General features: G+C 45.6%; 1 protein-coding gene across 1 annotated transcript in view; it reads left to right on the forward strand.

Moving 5' to 3' along the window:
- Positions 1-11,156: 11,156 nt before the first annotated feature.
- The window catches only part of TBX15 (T-box transcription factor 15), a 139,855-nt gene continuing 131,102 nt past the window's right edge, over positions 11,157-19,909 (forward strand). Inside the window, exon 1 of the mRNA XM_065417459.1 lies at positions 11,157-11,358. Coding sequence (XP_065273531.1) covers positions 11,157-11,358 — 202 coding nt within the window. The remainder of the gene's footprint in view (positions 11,359-19,909) is intronic.

Here is a 19,909-nt window from a genome sequence, read left to right on the forward strand (position 1 = left end):
CACAGGCGCCTGGGAGGAGAACAGAACTCTGCTGCCCTTCCCATCACGTGTGGAAACACGTCCAGGCGGGGGCAGAGCTGTCAGCCACGCAGCGCGTTGATGGACCCAGTCTCCGGGACCCAGCAGGCCGGGAGCTTGCTCGCTCCTCTTCGGGGATGTCAGCTGTCAACAGCTGGCCAGGTGGCCGCGGACTCGCAGGCTGGGCCTGTGGCATCTCCCAATTCTGGCCAAGTCCCTGCCTCTGTAGCTGTGTGAGCTCCAGGCGCTCAGACACTGGACCAATTTACAAGCCTGGGGGTTGCTAGCCCTTCACAATGATGGGCAATTAACCATTGTCTCTCTGCCCAGCGGCCAAGCCATGTCACTTGTTTCCGGGTCAGTGCCAGGCTTTCTGCGCTGCAGTCTTCCCCTGCCGGGTCTGCGGTTCGGGTACTAGACTGCCACTGCCGAGATCGCCTCAGCTCTGAGCTCTAACACGAGCTTTCTGCCTGACCCTGGGCTAAGCGCTGATCTCCCACACGTCCCTGTCTCACAGCGTGGGGGCAAGGCTAAATCCACACAGAGCAGGGCGGCCCTATACCAAACTGCTGGGCGCCATATCAATTCCCTTCTACATGGTCCGCATAGCTTCCGGGGTCTTGGGTCTGCTTCTTCACTACTAAGGCTGAGGACCTGATGGGGAAGTTGTCTTCCTTCAGTCCCAAGGATAAATCTTTGAGATCAAAGTCTCCTTCTGGAGCAGAACAGGTGAAATAACACAAGAAGCGAGTCAGGAAGAAAAGTAACCAGAACCGGTTACTCTGCTGAGTGGGGCTGTGAATTTTCATATTCCTGAAAATGTTCGGAAATGCAGAAAGTTTTAGAAATTTTAGTATAGGTGACTGGCCTGAAATTCTGTATCAGACAGTTTCAGAGTGGCATCAGTGTTAGTCTGTATTGGCAAAAAGAAGGAGTACTTGTGGCACCTTAGAGACTAACAAATTTATTTGGGTATAAGCTTTCCTGGGCTAAAACCCACTTCATCAGATGTGTGCAGTGGAAAATACAGTAGGAACATATATATATATACAGAGAACATGAAAAAATGGGGGTTGCCATACCACCTCTAACTAGACTAATCAATTAAGGTGGGCTATTAGCAGGAGAAAAAAACCTTTTATAGTGATAATCAGGATGGCCCATTTCAAAGTTGATAGGAAGATGTGAGTAACAGTAGGGGGGAAATTAACATAGGGAAATAGTTTTTAGTTTGTGTAATGACCCATCCACTCCCAGTGTTTATTCAGGCCTAATTTAATGGTGTCCAGTTTGCAAATTAATTCCAGTTCTGCAGTTTCTCATTGGAGTCTGTTTTTGAAGTTTTTTTGTTGAAGAATTGAGACTTTTAGGTCTGTAACTGAGTGTCCAGGGAGGTTGAAGTGTTCTCCCACTGGTTTTTGAATGTTATAATTCTTGACGTCTGATTTGTGTTCATTTATTCTTTTGGGTAGAGACTGTCTGGTTTGGCCAATGTACATGGCAGAGGGGCATTGCTGGCACATGATTACATATATCACATTGCTAGAGGTGCAGGTGAATGAACCCCTGATGATGTGGCTGATGTGATTAGGTCCTATGATGGTGTCCCTTGAATAGATATGTGGACAGAGTTGGCAATGGGCTTTGTTGCAAAGATAGGTGCCTGGGTTAGTGTTTTTGTTGTGTGGTGTGTGGTTGCTGGTGAGTATTTGCTTCAGGTTGGGGAGCAGTCTGTAAGTGAGCACTGCCTGTCTCCCAAGATCTGTGAGAGTGAGGGATCCTCCTTCAGGATAGGTTGTAGATCCTTGATGATGCGCTGGAGAGGTTTTAGTTGGGGGGTGAAGGTGAGGCTAGTGGCGTTCTGTTACTTTCTTTGGTGGGCCTGTCCTGTAGTAGGTGACTTCTGGGTACTCTTCTGGCTCTGTCAATCTGTTTCTTCACTTCAGCAGGTGGGTATTGTAGTTTTAAGAATGCTTACCCCTACGTCCCCGCTAGCACCAGGAATCTGATGAAGTGAGTTTTAGCCCACGAAAGCGTATGCCCAAATAAATTTGTTAGTTTCTAAGGTGCCACAAGTACTCCTCCTTCTTTTTGTATCAGAAGGTGCGACCCATCAATCAGTGTTTTCTTCTTTAAAAGGTTTGAGTCGTCCAAATAGGGAGAAAAATCAATAGCCGATTTTTATAAATAAACAAATCTGTTCCTAGAAGTCGGGAGAGGTGCCTTAGAAACAGGAAATGGGATTAAATGTGCAGTGAATATTCCTGACAACTAATAAATCCACCAACTCTGTACAAAGAGGACAACAGCTATATATTAATAAAATGTAGTAATGCTTTAATAATTATAATTATTATTATTATTCTTTGCATGGGTGGTCGATCGAAATTAATCGTGGCAATTTTGTAAATGCTGGAGTCTGATTTATCTCACAAACTTCAATTATATTTGTTCAATAACTTATCTTGGTTAAATGGAAGAGTTTTACATAATTAGGAATACATAAAAGCATAATACCCATTCGACGACTTTTGCAAGCATGCCTTGCATTTACAGTAGCTATAAAAAATTATTGTAATGGCTATATCCTGCAACCCTTCCCTATTTGAATAGTCGCAGTGAAGTCTGCTATGCTTTAGGGTCAGACCTAAAGTGTGATGTTTACAACATAATATACATCAAGTGTGGGGCTGGGTAATGCACAGGCCTTTCCAGACTCAATGTTTGGTTCACAAGAGGTGTGCCCATCCCTCGATCCCCCAAACAAAACGTCCTTGTATTTATTATTTTGGCTGAACGCACATTGAAATGCCCTGCAAAGTTAGACTTTAGACCCTGGAAAAGCGGGACAATAGTTCTCTAGTCCAACCTGGATCCTATTTCGGTAACAAGGGATGGCTGTCCGGGTGCAGCAGGTCATGTGAGAGCCAGTGTGCGTGAGAGCCCAAGCCCAGCACTTTATGGGAAACGATTTCACATTTAAAGCGTGCAGCTGCCGGCTTTGAGTGCGCTGACGTGGGAGAGTTGACTTTGCAAGGCGGGCCATGCACAGAGGGGGCAAATGAGGGATGCAAGCAGGTCAGCTCCCTTTGGAGACTTACAGTTTGCATTGTTTTCCACTTTGCCTTAATAGCTCTCCTCTTCCTAAAGCTAGTTACCCGCCGTCTGGGCCGGGGAGTTTTCCTCTCGTGCTTCTGAAATTCCGTTCAAAGGAGATTGTTGCTTTCTCTGCTTAGTTCTAGTCCGGGTAGTGATGGCAGGAGGCTGCGGGGCGCCCGGAGAGGTCTCTTCCCCTCTCTGATCCGGGGTGGGAAGGGATCCCTCATCAGCCAGATGGCCCTGATTCCCTTGAACAGAAAACAACCGGACGAGCGCTGGTTCGCACTTCTAGCCAATCGAAGGGGAGTCTTCAGGGCCCTGCTCCGTTCCCAACTAGGGGAGGAATAAACCCAAGAAAGGCTCCTCGGCTTGCAGAGCCCCATTTGACTGCCCCCGGTTTTGCGCACTCCGCACGCTCTCCCTGCCCTGCCCTGAGGATTCTCACGCAGGTTTGAGACAGACCCCGTCAAACCCGGCCTTTCTCCTTCAAAGCCTCCCCAGACCCCGAATCTTGAGTCATGGGGGACAATGGCAGTGCACTTGTGTCCCTAAGGCGAGCAAGGAGCGTTGGCAGGAATGGGGTAGGCAGGAGAAGGCCTCTAGGTCTCCAGGCTGGGCTGTGTGTCCTTGTGTATCCTGACTGGCAGAAGCCAGCATCAGGAAAAGAAGCAGATTTGCTGAGACACTTTCTGGCGGTCTCCCGGGCCAGCTTACCTTTCCCTCGGGGAGGCTCGCCTCTCAAAAGCAAAGCCACCGTTGCTTCCCTGTGGCGCGCTTGTCTCAGGGATGGGCCCCATGGACTCTCAGCCCTCCACAGCCTGCAAATCGCTCTGAGTTACAGGGCGCAGCGAGGTTTTTGGGGAAGAATCACACACCCTTTTATGCAAAAAACGAACTCTGTTTGTTCCAAATCAAGTTATTATTGCCCAGACTCACTCACGCCGACACGTTCACCCCGCAAGTAATTAAAAAGCAGCGGGTGGGAAGCTAACAAATGTATGACTTTGCCAACAACTCTGTGAAGAGTTGCCTTTTTATGAATTACAAGTCAAACCCTAAAGACCTGATTTCCAGTGAGGTCAGCGGGAGTTTGCCTAGGGACTGAGCAAAGGATCTCAGAATTTGGCAGAACACTTTAAAATAGGATCACACAAGCAAACTGTATGTTTAGGCGTTTAAATCTAGTTTGCCAGCCAGAAAGCAACAGACTTTTTTTTTTTAACTCTCCATGAGTCTGACACGGAGTAAAATGATAGCAAAGAAGGTTCATCTGTTATCAGTTTGCAAAGAAACCATCCATTTTCCTTGGCTTCTCTGATTCTCCTAGGTCTGATTCCCTGGACTACAGTTTTTACCCATTGGCTCAAACAATGTAACACTCTTACACTATTGTTGTATTTCATAGTACATACAGGCTGCTTCTATTCAAAACTGTTTAACTTCTTGCTTCCAGCAATGCGATATTGTTCCATGGTTGTTATATTTTATCAAATAAACTTGGAATGATTTAGTGAAAATCTTTTTATTCCCAATTACCATATAACCATGTTAACATCATCAGCATTTAAGAGTGACACGGTCACTGCAATAATGAAACTATTTTATTTTGTCTGCTACGTAATGAGAATATTCTGTGTATACACTTATACACAGGAGAGATAAAACTGTCCTCTAACCTTCCAATCTCTGGGAGACGGTTGTCGTTTTGTGGCTTGATTATTACAGATATAAAGTCCTCTACAAAAAGCGATCGCAGAAATAAATATTCACACGCACACCCATGCACACACACGTGTAGTTCATGTACTCCTCTGCGATTACTGTTACAATAGACCTGACTTAAGCTATAGCTCTGATTTAAGCGTCTGCCAGAGGTAAACCTACTTGCCATCTCGCCTTTGCTCTCAATTTATCCCAATCATTTCAGGATTCCACCTTCCCCATTTTCTTCATTCGCTTTCTCGATCTTGCATCTTTTCTTCTGAAGTATATGTAGAAAACGACACTTGAGGCTTTTAAAATATACGATCCCATTCTCTAATCCTTCCTCTCCGTGGAAAAACAAATACACCTGCAAGCCAGGAGCAAAGCGGCTGAGTTAGGAGCCCACATGAAAACATAAAAACAACTATAGGAACAAAGCATACGCCTAGTATTCTCTTCCTTTCCAGCCTGGGCTCCGGTGTGACAGCAACTTCCCCTCCGTGCCAGCTCTATCCTGCAGGACAAATGCAACGGCCAGAAAGGTAATAAAGTGAGCTGTGGACAAGGCACGTTGGCACAGCTGACTAGACCCTTGTCTTTCTCCTTGGCCTTCCCTCGGGTTCAGAGGAGCCGAGAACACTGGCCAGTCTTAAGTAACCATATTTCTTTTGCAACCGCTGCTTTCGAACCAGCGAGCTCTGCAGCATTCCCGTGCGTTTTGTGCCTCTCTCTTTCAGGTGCCCTTCGGTTAGCTCGCTTTTGTCCCGAATGATCTGGGACCAGTGACCACACGAGCTCACCTGTCAACAGAGACCTCAGCAAGAGCAGGTAGCGAACTTCAAGAGAAAGTTACTCCGCCAGAAAGCCGTGTCGTTATACATCCCTATAGCGCGCGCGTGTGTGAGGGGGGATTTTGTGTACCGATGTGTGTTTGTGTGGAAGCTGTGTGTTTACGACTGGGGTGCTAATACCAGGTACTAAAATGTGTAAATCAGTGTGTGGACGCGGATGTGCGACTCTGTGGGGGTCGCAATGTCAAAAGGCTTAAAACTCTGCAGACACTCTCTGTGCAGGAGGGCCGAGTATAGTGAGTTTTAGATTTAAAATAAAAATAGACCCGCCTGTTGCTCGGGGTTACTTGGAGATTTAGCGTCGAAAACGCAACATAAATGTCTGTCAGCCCTTTATTTGTTGAGCTGGGAGATAGTGTGCAAAGAGGCTTCCTTGCCAGCCTAGTTTGGACTGTGGGCTTGATAAGTAAGGGAAATTTATTGGGTATGAATTATCCATCGTAACTATTTCCAAAACGCTCCCCGGGAATGCTTCACAACAGTCAGAGAGACACGGTGGGTGAGGCGAGATCTTTTACTGGACCAGCTTCTGTTGGGGAGAGAGGAGCCTTGCAGCTTCCGAAGAGTTCTGAGTAAGCTCCAAAGCTCGTCTCTCTCCCCCAACAGAAGTGGGTCCAATAAAAGCTATTACCTCACCCACCTTGCCTCTCTCATATCCTGGGACGGACACGGCTACACCGCCGCTGCATTTCACAACAGTCAGGTCTGGTTAGTGCCTGGGAAGAAGCGACGCCTGGAGCTGGTGGAAGGTCAGGGGCAGTTTTAATTCCAGAGGGGTGTCGCCTTGTGGGGGCGGGGGCACGCGGACACTTGGCTGGCTTTAGAGAAGGAAATTTCCTACCAAATCCTTGCTTTGGTGATTTTTAACTTTCGCCCTGAAAACAAAAGGAAGGCAGACCAAGCCCGGAACAACGGGCGGGCTTTGGGGCTGTACAACCCAAAGCCAACCAGGCTGAAGTCCTGGTAAAATGGAGGGGAGCTGGTGGCTTGTTTTATAGTCCAAGTGTATAATCAGATTTTTTTCTCTCTCCTGATAGAAAGCAGATTAATTTATGGAGGGAGAGCTAAGAGAATAATTACAGGGTGAAAGTAGTTAAATTTTATTTCGAGTCCCCAAAGGCAAAACCTGACATTTTATTGCAAACATCTGGAAGGTTTAAGAGGCTGGCATGGTGTTTGTTTAAAATACTAATAGAGATTTTTATTCTGTAAAAAACGAACAAAACCCCACTTAAAAACGCTTGGAACTGCAAACATTTCGCGGTGCTTCACTACTCAAGTTGTACTACTGAGTTGGACCCAGGAGAAGCGGTTGAAGGAGTCCGGTGTCAAATGGGTGCATAGTTATTAATTAGCTAATAATAAATAACAATACCGTTTGTGCAGGCTATAAAAAGAGAGTGTAGGCATATTTTTTTACAGTCACAATAAATAACCTTGCACAGCACAGGAAATTCACCTCTCTTGAAATTCCACTGGCAAACTGCAATTCTGCCTAAATTAATCTCGCCTCTTAAGTGCTGATTTAAACATACTCCAATCCGCTTTAAAGACAATCTAAATTGTATTAAAGACACGTAAATCATTCGCTCACGTTATAAGGCAGCCTTCAGCCCACACCCGCTGACTAGCTTTAACATTGTTTTCAATTACTAGCTCGAAAAATCCCCAGGCTAGCTCTGGCTGCTACAGGATTCTAGTTAACGTTTCTCGTTTTGTGTCTGAAACCAGCTCCTTTCCGCCTCGGAGAGCAGAACATCTGCACGGCTCTCCCACCCCGCAGCAGGCACCCCCATTTCTTTCTTGCATTAATATTGCCAGAGAGAAAGGAATATCTCCAGCTTGCACTGCGACGACTGGAAAGCTGGAGTCTGATTTGTTTATACACCCTCGGACCCGACCCTGCAACCCTGGGTCTTTATTCAGCGGAGCAGCTTCCTTGACAATGGGGGCTACTCCGGCAAATCAGGACTATTCGCCCCTTGAATAAGGATCAGGAATTTCCTATGAGATAGATACATTATTTTTTAATGACGAAAGGTCAAATTCTGACACCAGTTCCTGCGGTAAATCCGGAGTAACTCCAAACTGACTTCAGTGGAGTGACTCCAGATTTACACAGCTGTAACCAAGATGCTGGTCCCAAATACTGCTCTTTTAGTTCACCCGAGCAGAACTTCAATGGGCCAAATGAATGCCTGAGGCAACTCCATTGAGTTTGACTTATTGACTTCGTTGTGGTGTGAATAAGGCACCAGGATTTGGCCCTAGACTTTTAAGAATGAATGGAGATCTCATTTTATGTTTGCTTCTGATTAGCGAGGACTCGCACAGACAACACTCCTTAACACACAAGAAGAAATCTTTGCAAGAGGGCAGCCTTTGTTTTCCCCATAACAACAACAAACAACAAACAACAACAAAAACAACAAGACTATTAAACTACTTTCTGTCGTGTGCAGTAACGGTGGCCACATTTTAGAGAAACAGAGACATTTCTTTGCTTTGCGTTTCTGCTCTTGGTTCAAAATCAATGATAAGCCGCTAAAAGGTTGGGTGTTGTTGATCACAACTTTGGTCAAATTTTCGACATTCATTAGAACTACGAATTTGCATTATGCGCGTAAATTCTACAGGTCACAATGATACCAGGGAATTTTTACCTCTTTCTGTGCCTGCAAGATAATAAATATAAAACACAGCCCTATATTAATATATACTGATTGCATCCAAATTCTCCAGGAACTTTACCAAATGGAAATTAGTATCTGAAAATCTTGCTCCTTCTCAATTATTGGCAAACTTTGTGACTCTTTGAGTCTATAATTATCGGTTGTATGATTATGGGATGTAATCTATATATGCTAGCGGGTTTTGTAAATTTTATTTAAAAACTTGTTCCTGTATCAGAACCTTTGAAACTAAAGGTTGTATAGCACATACAGATAGATAGATTAGAGAGAGAGAGAGAGAGTCTATATATCTTAACAATTATAATGAAAATTGGTAGATAATTTTAAAAACTATTGTCTACTAAACCAACACTTTTTTTTAAAGCCTGGGAAACGTATCTGAAGGAAATATAAGCTCAACATGTGATTTAAATATACTGCTTTTCAAATACAATTCCGTTTTGCTAAACTTCATAAGTGATTCTGTGTATTCTTGATCTTTTTTTCTTCTTCTTCTTCTTCAAATCTACCTCCTAACTTGTCCTGTCTGTCTCTGTCTCGCAGAAGAATGCTACCAGGCGTGCAGAAAAGAGGGAATCATTTTTCAGGAAATTTCTTCTCCCTTAGCTTTAGAGCGAAAACCCCTGGAAAACAATCGTATTTAAATAAATCTGACCTCTCCAGTTCCCTAAGAATGTAGTAGTAGTAATAGTTGTAGTAATAATAAAATAATAAAACAATAATAATAATAATAATAATAATAATAAATATAGCTTCCTCAAAACCTCCCTTCCGAATGGCCTCTTTGCAACCAGGGTTAGCTGAGAACGCCCTAAGCCCCAAATGGCATGCGATGCAGGGAAAGGCGAGAACACCCCAGTGCACCTCAGTTTGTCGCTGTGTATGTGCCTGGTGCTCAGCCCCTGTGGATGTGAGCTGTCGAAAGCGATATATTTTATTTTGAAACAAACAATTCCCAGTTCCCGCCCAGGAAAACTGCATCGAGTTTCCCCATGTTACTCAGCTGTTGAAATCACACCTTTCAGGTCTTTTATCTTTAAAACCTCTTCCTCGCAAAGGTTATTGTTTTAACTTTACCAGAGGGCTACAGAGTATTGGGACAGAAAGAGAGATGTGAAAGCGTCTTTGATACCACACACGGACATGGAGGTGTGTGTGTTCAGCCCCAGAAACTGATCCATGGCTGCCTCAAAGTCAGGGGCCCTGGAACAATTTGTACAATGGGGAAGCTGAGAGCCATTGAACCAAACTGTAAAGCCTGTATAGGATGGGAACCACTTCCAGCCAGGAGGTGCTACAGCACCCCTAGTTCCAGCACTTATGCCCAAAGTTTTCATTTCTGCCCACAAGTCTTTGGGATGGCGCATCCATCGCAAAAGTTAATTTAAAATTAGCCTAACCATGTCCAACCGTTCTACCTAGTTTGAAAACAGCTCCAGGTCAGCCATTTCTCTCTTTTTCCCCCTGTGACCATCAAAATAAATAAATAAATAAATAAAACAATCCGTTACTGAATTTGAAGTGTCTATTACATTTTCCTTCTAATTTATTCGATGACGAAGATCCAATTATTATGTTGTTCGGCCTTCTATTTTTCTAATTTCTATTTTGTTGATATATTTTCCATAGTTCATTTATTATTTACTTCATAAAATGCTTAGCGTTATGTTTATCTGTCTATCTAATCATTCAAAATATGTTTCTTGCTGAGATACATTAGCGGAAACATACGAGTTTTTTCTTGGTAAATCGAGTTATTTTTATTTTTACTGCGAATTCACTACCCAGATGGTTATACAGATGTATACTATTATTTATTGATGTGGCCTTTACCTGATTTTCTCTGGCGGGATAAAATTATACACTAGCAAAAGAACATGGAAAATCCAAATGTCACAATACAAGGTAGTCCCAACGGCAGCAAATATTTACAACTAGGGCAAAATGGCGCAGTCAGTTTAACACCGCTTTCACAGCCCGATTGTTATCAAAATCACTTAAAAAGAGACACCATTCTCAGGGAAAACGGGTCTAATAAACAACGCCGTTATTTTTGAAAGGGAAACCACCACCACCACAACCACCACCACCAGCAGCAGCAACAAAGACAACAGCACGGCGTTTGACGGCGTCCTGCAAATAGTCCCTCATCTTTAAGTCCCAGGTTTTAAGGCCCTTTCAAATACTATGTTTGGTACTTTAGTGGCCAGAAGTCACTAAAAACTCGGGGTGCGCAGGGGATTAGATAAGCGTTGGAGTTGTTACCTCGCTGCATTTATAGCTAGATTTTTTCCTGCACGTCTCCATTCTTTATAGAGTTAATTCTCCTCCAGGGCTCCAGGACCCACCAGGCCAAATTCCTAGCGCTCAAGCCTGAGTCTCCCTCCCCTCCTCATTGGGTTGCAGCTTTTGGGTTTCTCTCCTTCCCTTCCTCCTATTGGCCAGGGACTTTTTTTTTTTTTTTGACAGGCGCAAGCAGCCTGCCTAACTCTTTGGAAAAAAAATTCCCAGAAGTTTGTATCAATCAGAGGGAGGCAGAAGGGAAAGGAGAGGGGAAAAAAAGATGAAATCCAGCCTGCAATCCCTCTGAGCAAGTGCTGAGGACCTGGGCTGCCCACTCTCGCCCGGCCCTGCCTCATGTAGAGCCTACAGAGGACTCAGGGCTCTTCTGGAGGCGCAGCTGGGGAGGGGCTGGTGGGGAGAGAGGCGTCGGGCTTTGCCTCTGCTCCCCAAGCTCTGCCTTCCGAGCCCCTGGTTGTTCCTCTGGCGCGGCTCCGGGCTGGGGGCTAAGATGAGTGAGCGGAGAAGATCTGCAGTAGCCCTCAGCTCCCGGGCTCACGCTTTCTCGGTAGAAGCCTTGATTGGGACAAATAAAAAGCGGAAACTGCGAGACTGGGAGGACAAGGGGTTGGATTTGTCCATGGAGAGCCTCAGCCCCAATGGCCAGCTAGGGGAGAACGAAGACCCGACCCAGTGCCTGGACCTCAACCCCGGTTAGTGACCCGCCTTTTCTATCCCCACCCCGCTTCCCTCCCGTTAGCTAAAGAGCCACTCGCAGCCGCCTGTACGCGGCCCGGAGCAGCCGCGGGCCCCTTAGCCGGGCGGTAGAGCCTTGCACAGCCCAGTCTCCTGCAGGCTGGTTTGCGTAGAGGGGAGCCAGGGGGGAATGTCTCCCACCCAGCCGAGACTCACTTTCTCTGGCTCTGACAGCCCCCAGGCGGGGCCCGGCTCCGCTGCTTCTCCCCCTGCTCTCTCTAGCGCGCTGGGCACTGCTCGGACACACGCCTTTCTTTGCTCGGCCGCTTTGCAGGGCGCTGAGCGATTTCCTGCGCCGCTAAGCAACTAGTGCCATTTCTGAGCGGGCCACGGTGTACTGGAGTGTGGGGGGTTAATCCTGTGGGGCGAGTAGGTTCCCCCGGTTCCGCACTCCCAAGCACGCTCCGTGATCTGCCTCGCCTGTAAACCCTCCTCCCCCGGCTTTTGCAGACACTTTGCTCCTGCGAGCGCGCTAGGAAAACAAAAGTGCCCAGTCCGAGGCGAACAGCTGTTGGCAGGAGGCGAAAGCTCCAGCCGGGCTGACTGAGCAGGGATTGCGAGAAACGCCCATGCTGGGGCTGGCCAGTGAAAGCAGCACAGCAACGCAGGGAGCAGCAGGCGTGGGTAAAATGCCCTGTGCAGCAAAGCAGCGAGCGCCGCGCGCCCGCCCTGAGCCTTACCAGAGGGCTGGGGCCTAATCCTGACCCCGGGGAGGCCAACGGGCAAAGTGCCATTGAGTGTGGAGGCGGCAGGATCGGGCCCCGGAGGGATCTGGCGCTCGTGCCCCGCTAGCGCTCTGTGCTGCAGAGAGGCTCCAGCGCTGTAGGGACAGGCGCGCAGCAGCCAGCCCATGGCTCAGACCGACAGCCCCGGGCCATACGGGCCCGTCCCCCTTTGCGCGGGGCTCGCCGTTACTTTCAGTGGGGAGCTCTGCTCCCGGCCAGCCGGCCCGTTGTAATGATCTCCCCGCTTGCGCCCTGGGCCTGGCCCTCCTCGATTCCAGCCTTTCTGGTAGAAAGGGAAAGGGAACGAAATGAAATACATTAAAATACGGCGTAATTTAAAGAAAATATTAATTACACTAATAGATTCAATACTGTCTACGTGCATTCAATGACAGATACTGCGTAATATATGGAAAACAACCCCCGGGGTTAACAACACAAAAGGTACAAGACAGGCCGGTTGGCCCCAGCTCGGATTCCTGCTGTGGATTGTCTGAAAGAACAGGCTGGATTCTCTTACTCAGTTTTCACTAGTTTAAAAAATTAAAATCTTGACTTAATTAAGAGATTTGCCTGAGTAAAAAAATTAAACTATTGTCCCTTGGTGATTTTACTCATGCCTAATCTCCATTTTAAAAAGCAAATGTATTCCATAGAAGTCCCTGTCTGTAAATGTACTCAGGGAATACAGAAGTACAGATCAATGCTACGGCTAGAGCTACGGGGGGAAAGAAAATAGACACTGGGTGAAAATTATTCCTTTTCACCAGATGAACAACCGTCTTGCTAGGTTAGTTGCCTTCGGCTTTTTGCGGCTACACAATCTCTTAAAATGCGAATTACAGCAATTTTTATTATGATTATTATGATTAGGGGCGAAAGGGAATTCTATATAATTTCCAAATCACTTTTTTGTGTCTGGGGGAAAAAGGTAGAGTTTTCTGTTAATCGCTGAAAAAAATCACTGCCTCCCGTACTCACTTGAACCCACGATACTTTGGGACTCAAATACTTATTTTTTTGTACAATTTTAAATGATTACATAAAGATCGCTTTTCTCAAAAAAAGGTACTGGTCAAAATTTTACAATTGTAAAAAAGGATTTTAAAAAAAGGAAGGTGGGAAAATACTGAAAATTCTAGAGACCCTTTCCCCCTCCCTCCAGCTCTCAAGGAATTGTTATTTTTATTATTAATAATAGTAATCTGAATTGCAACAACATAAATTTCTTCTTCCTCTGAAACTCAAAGAGACCTGCCTAAAATTTTATGATTAGGGAATTCCCTGAAGAAAATGCTCCCTAGCAATGAGAAAAAGTGGAGACAAGAATAAAAAAAAAAAAAAAAAAAAAAAAGTAAATCAAGTTTACAAATTATTCCTCAGGAAAATCAATCAATCAATCAATCAATCAATCAATCAATCAATCAATCAATCAAATCCCTTCTCCAGTAATCTGGCACATCTGCGTGTTATCCCGTTTTTCGTTATTTTAATTTCCAATTAATACCCTTTATTGGAGGCTACACACAAAACATAAGACTGTTTAACTTGTCCATTTCTGCATGAATTTGGAATAAAGTGAGACGCCCCAAAGAGCCAGACTGGAAAGCGGGTAAACACGGCTGCTAACGTCTGAAATATTGGAAAGCAAAGTATTTTCATAAAGCACAGCAAATCAAGACCAGATTTTAAAATCATTTTTAGGGTGCTAGTATACATTTTAAAAAAATCCGAGAGTGCAATTTGCACAGTCACTTCATTAAATCCATTCAGTCCAAATCTACTGTAGTTTTCCTTTGCTGCTGGTGAAAATAGATTAGCTGTTATAGATAGAAATATCTCTATCTATCTACATATACATGTATAGCATATACCATGCTTATTTACAAAAAAAATATTACCAATTAAATGCAAACTTTGAAGCTAAAGTATTTAAATCTTAATAAATCTCAAAAGGTGCATTAGAAGTTAAATAAAAAAGATAATACCCCAAACTCAAAGTCCCTGCATCAAATATTACAGCAAATAATCAACAATGTTGTACGTTGACAATGGATTTATTATTATTACTTCCCATAAATTCCATATTTTCAAGCCAATTTTTGTTAAAAGTTTTCCGTTATCTACCAGGGTTTATTTTTATTTTTATTAAATTGAAATTAAAGAAACAAAATTGGATCTCGAGAGGTTTTAAAATCACGATAATTAGGTCGAGCATGAATATTATAAATAATAAGTAATCAATACTTAATAACCAATAATTAATAGTACTTCATGCTAACATCTTGCGGTGTCTGTCTGTATAGACTAATATTTAATGGAACCCGGGCGTAGCTGGGACTCGTTTGATACTTCAATTCCATATTTTTCTCTTTGTTATCAAGGCGACCGGGGTTTGGGTTTAATGTGGAATAGCTGAGGTGTTAACGCCTCTCCCCGGAGATCTGCCCGAGAGAGGTGGATGACTGTATGTTGTCAGGATTGCTTGTGAATTTCGTGTTCTGGGACCCCTATCCCCTTCCCTAAAGAAACGAAGCTAATGCTGGTGTTGCTGCCTCACGCTGCGTCTCATTTTCATTCTTGTTTGGAAGCTCCTTTTTTGCGACTCTCTCGGTGAATCTTACAAAAGCCATTCCGCACAAAACCACGTGCACCGGGGAGCCAACCCTTTTCACATTCACACATCTCCCTTTCGGTTAAACAAACCACCGAGTATTGGGACTTCCCGGCCATGCCCAAGGCCTCGTATTAGAGTGTATTCAACAGCAATGAGACCTGAGATCCCAAGCTGGACAGAGCCCCACCTTCTCCTGAAGTGAAGGGCAATATCTGCTGCCCGGATGTGCCCTGTGGAGGGGGAGAATGACTTGGATAAATCTTCTAGGTTTATAAAGATCTCTCCAGTAGATGCAAGTTATTAATGCCATAGCAATGAATCTTGTCGTCAGAGTTAATGTGCTGTTTTATGAGACTCAGTTTACACAAATCTGAAGCTGGATTCGAATCACGAAGTTATGGAAAGGCATTCTGGATTAAACCCCCCTCGCGGGTGAACTGGGTTGTTCTGAAATATGCACACGGCATGGCAGGGGCTGTGTGGAGACTTTCTAAGTGAGTGTGTGTGACACAGAGAGAGAGAGAGATCCGGCGGCAAATGCCGGTTTTTCCTGAGTGAGGAGTAGAGGATGGAGCCCTACATGAATGTGCGCGCACTGGGTGAGGAGCCAGGGACTGGTTTATTCTGTAATTACGTGATCAGCGCAGAGTCCTAGAAAGGAAAAACGCCCCACAACTGTCAATAAATCCTTAAAAATGCGCCCTTGCTCCAGTCAGTGGCCATAGCAGTTACACACACACACACACACCCGGCATGCAGCGAACCCCAATTCCGCTCAGGGCCCGGAGCCCATGCCTTAGACACATAACGGGGGGATGGCTCAGGATCTCCACTGCAGTTTATCCCCACCACCCCGCATAGCTCCGGTGGATGGCTGGGCCGAGCAGGCCGGCTGGGGGCGAGCCCGGAGCAGCAGGACGCCCGCTGGGTCTCAGAACTGGCCTTGTCCTGCAGCCACGCGGCCGAAGCGCCAGGGGCGCGGGCGCAGGGAGCGGGCCTGGGCGCCGGGGCAGCAGGCAGGCGGGGTGTGTGCGCGGTACTGCTATGGGTTTGCCTTGCATTGCCCGAGCCGCTGGGTGCGTGTGCAGGGCCGGCTGCGTGCGGCTGGGCGAGGGGCGGATGAAGGACAGACCAAGGTAGCCCGGGGCTACCCTAGAGCGCAGAGGAATGGCACAGGGAGCTGCCCGGGGCTGGGAGCTAATGGAGAACGTAGCCTGCCCACACCTGGCAGGAGGCAGGCGCTGAAATCAGCTCTGAGCAGGGCTCCGGCACATGCACAGCCTTGGCTGAAAGGACTCTTCTGTCTGCGCCGCCGCACGGCTCCGGCGGGGGCTTCCCTCGGGGCCTGGGGGGCGGCGGAGCGGGCTGTAGTGGGCTGGACGGGTTAACACGTAGGTGCTGGCTGCGCTCCCGGGGCCAGGCGTTGGGCTGGGTGGAGAGTGAGACCCTGCCGGGAGCAGAGCAGCTGCAGGCGGCCAGAGGGAAGCTCAACACCCGGATCCGCGAGCCTCCCAAGCCCTGCAAGCCTCCTCCTCTCTTGCTGCCCGGCCCCCGGCCCTGCTCACACTGCGGCCCCAGCAGCCGGACCCCCCAGCCAAGGGTTTGCAGTGGCTCCAGAGCTGAGCTCGCGGCCGAGGGGAGCAATATCGCCCCATGACTCTGGGCCCTAGTGCTGCAGATTAACTGCTGTAGGGGCCTGGCCTTGACCTGCCCCGAATGACCTGGTCTAGAGCACTCCCATGTGCACTTGGCACAGCGCTGCGCTGCAAACATTCATGAGTCGGAGCGTTCTGTGCCTCTGGGAAGTGGGTAAATATTATCCGCATGTCAGAGATGGGGAAAACTAGCTGTTGGGTTAAATCAGACACTGAAATGCCCAGTCCAGTAACGGTTTTAGACAATCAATTAACACACGTCCCTGGTATCTCTGGGTTTCCAGGTATTTGTAGGCTAAACATGATCAGCGCTAACGTCCTGAGTGTGTCAATCACTGTATCTTTCCATCCTTTATGTATAATTTATTCATCATCATTTACAGCTGTATCTTTCATTAGTGATGGAGTGAAATTAGCAGGCTGGGGGGAGAGTTTAGTGAGCTCATCTGCTCAACAGAAATTTGTGATTGAAGTTTTTGTGGGTACATTCGAAATCTGGATTTTCCTTTGAAGCACAGTTTTTCTCTCAGTTGCCTACGTTGTACTTTTAGAGATCTACACAGGCCCATTATCGGTATTAGAGAGAGCGAGCGAGAACACAGGGGCGTGGTAAGCGTTTTTACTCTTTGAGTTTAAGATAGCCATACTACAAGCAGAGAAGCCACCAGTGAAATATGCACATTTCCCTAAACAAATGCCTGTAACACCTTGATACTACACAGTCCTCCAGGATATTGTTTATGCCACATATTTTACAGAAGAAAACATTTGAGAAATGTTTGAGAGTTTTACATTTTGTCAAATTCGGTCAGCATTTCATATCCTCCTTCCTGTCAAGGCATGCAGCCTAGTTACTGTGGGGCTTTAGAGGGAGAGAAAATAATGCATTTTAGAAAGATCTAAAAAAAAGCTCCACTACACTGTCCTAATTTTATGGTGTGATGACTTGTGTCCTACCGAGATTAGGGAGAAAAGCGTTACACCCTTGGCAAGGGGGGAATTCCCAGGTACTTTCCAATGGTATAAAGCTCTTATGCCTAGACCTAAGTGTTCATGAGCTATTTATCTTAAACGTGCTCCTGGACTGAATACTGACCATCTTGCACTTTAGCATCATGTAATTTTGTGGGGGAAATTCCAGACTTTGAGGAAAGGAGAAAGCAAGGATGTCTAAAATAACTACAACAAACAGCGGCTGTCTAAATCTGCTCAGAGGTTTAGAACTGGGAAGTAATCCTGGCCAAGAGGGATTAGTGGGCAGAAAGCAGGTAAGAAAGTCAAAGGGCTGGTAATTCCTGCAACAATAAATACAGTTTACCACATGCTTCCACAATTGATCATAGAGATATAATCACCATTTATTTGTTATTGTAATGTATATACGTTATTACATACATTCCTATTCATGTATATACATCTATGTATAATGTAATATACACAAGACATGTATATTTGTACATAGGTTAGAAATAATAACATAAGAACAGCCATACTGGGTCAGACCAATGGTCCATCTAGCCCAGTATCCTGTCTTCCGACAGTGGCCAATGCCAGATACATCAGAGGGAATGAACAGACCAGGGCAATTATCATGTGATCCATTCTTTGTCATCCAGTCCCACCATCCGGCAGTCAGATTCTTAGGGACACTCAAAGCATGGGGTTGCATCCCTGACCATCTTGGCTAATAGCCATTGATGGACGTAGCCTCCATGGGCCTAAGCTGCAAAATATGGTTCCAGCTTTGATTGTTTAGAGTTGAGTTTTGGTTAAGACCTATCTGATAGAGTGTGGTGAGGCAACCCAGGCAGAGGAAAAGGAGTTGGGAAACTTCAGTACCATTCTTAATTCTGCCACTCACTTGGTGGAGAACATTATACAGGTCAAGTTTACGTTCTGTGCTTCAGCTTGCCCATCTGTAAAATGGGGTGTATGAAATCTACCCCCCTTTGTGATCTGCAGATCTCAAATGCTGTCTTAGAATTAAGTGTTAGATAGAAAGCTCTAAATGTGTAGTTGAGCAGAAGTGGCTGAGACTATGATAGTCTGTACTGTATTTGATAATTTGAGGAAATAATGAAAATGTAACCTCCAGGACATGTATGCTCCCCCTGCGCTGTGCCCACAGAGTGGATGCTATTGCTGTCAGAAGGTGACATTGTAGAGAAAAGGAGATGGAGCTGTCTAGATGGGAACCAGGAGTTCAGTGTGGGAGCTCAGACTAGGTTTGTGTTGCTCAAGTTCATCCAACCTTGACCTTTCATTCTTGAGAAAAGAGCGAGTGAGTGAGAAGGGTTTATCTCTACAGTAATCTCTATCTTATTGAATTGGTGGGCTCCGCTGTCATGCCTGTTAAACTCTTCCTGCAAGGAGGTGGATTGTTCACACTGAACTAAGACTGCAGGTAATGGAATAATATGAAAATATCTAGGAATTGTTTCCAAGACAGCAGAGTCTTAGAAAGGAGACAGCATGTCAAACAATGTCTTGCTTTCTTTGTTACTTATTTTGAATATCCAAAACTATCCAAAATTATTCCATCTGCAGGAAGTGGGAAAAGGTGGGAATTCAAAGGACATTCTCGTCTGTGACGAGATCTCAGGGAAAATCTAAAGAGCTTCTATTACAGGCACAAGTCAAGTAACTTCCTACTAACCATCCATCATGTCTCCCTCCTCCCACTTCAGGCTGAGCTCTTATATCAAATATCAGCTTAGCTAGTCTCCCTAAGGCAGAGGTGTCCTGGTCTATCTATATCTGTCTTTACAGAAAACTGATGCTTTTTTCAGATGGAAAAGCAAGAGAGAGATCGAGAGACCCTGGCTCAGTGCAGGGGATGGGTTAGATGACCTCTTGAGGTTCCTTCGAGCCCTACGTTTCTATGATTCTACAATTCTAAGTCTGGTACCTCCAGAAAATAACATTTCTATTGCAGTAGGGCCTGATCCTGCAAACCCCTCTTCACATGAGTAAGAATTACTCACACAAGTGAAGTATTCCTATTGAAGTCAATGGATTTCTTGCATGAAACAAGGTTTGCAGTCTTGGGCCCTCAAGGACCAACATGCTTTTTAAATCTCTCTCTCTCTCTGAGTCCTGGTCTATATTATAAAATGTGCTGGTGTAACTAAACCCATTAAAATCAATGTAATTACACCAGGGCAAACCACTAATGTACATGTACTGAAACTGGTTCAAAAAGCACTTCAACCAATTTATGCTTTAAGCTAAATCAGTTTAAGTGCAATGTAAACCAGTTTAAGTGCATCTATAGCAGGGGTTTATGCTGGTGTAACTAAATCAATTTTTTAGTTACATTGGTGGGAGTTTTCTACTATAAGAACATAAGAATGGCCACACTGGGTCAGACCAAAGGTCCATCTAGCCCAGTATCCTGCCTTCCGACAGTGGCCAATGCCAGGTGCCCCAGAGGGAATGAACAGAACAGGTAATCATCAGTTACTAATAGCCATTGATGGACTTATCCTCCATGAACTTATCTAGTTCTTTT

Source organism: Emys orbicularis, chromosome 1 (assembly GCF_028017835.1).
Source record: "Emys orbicularis isolate rEmyOrb1 chromosome 1, rEmyOrb1.hap1, whole genome shotgun sequence".
Taxonomy (NCBI): Eukaryota; Metazoa; Chordata; order Testudines; family Emydidae; genus Emys; species Emys orbicularis.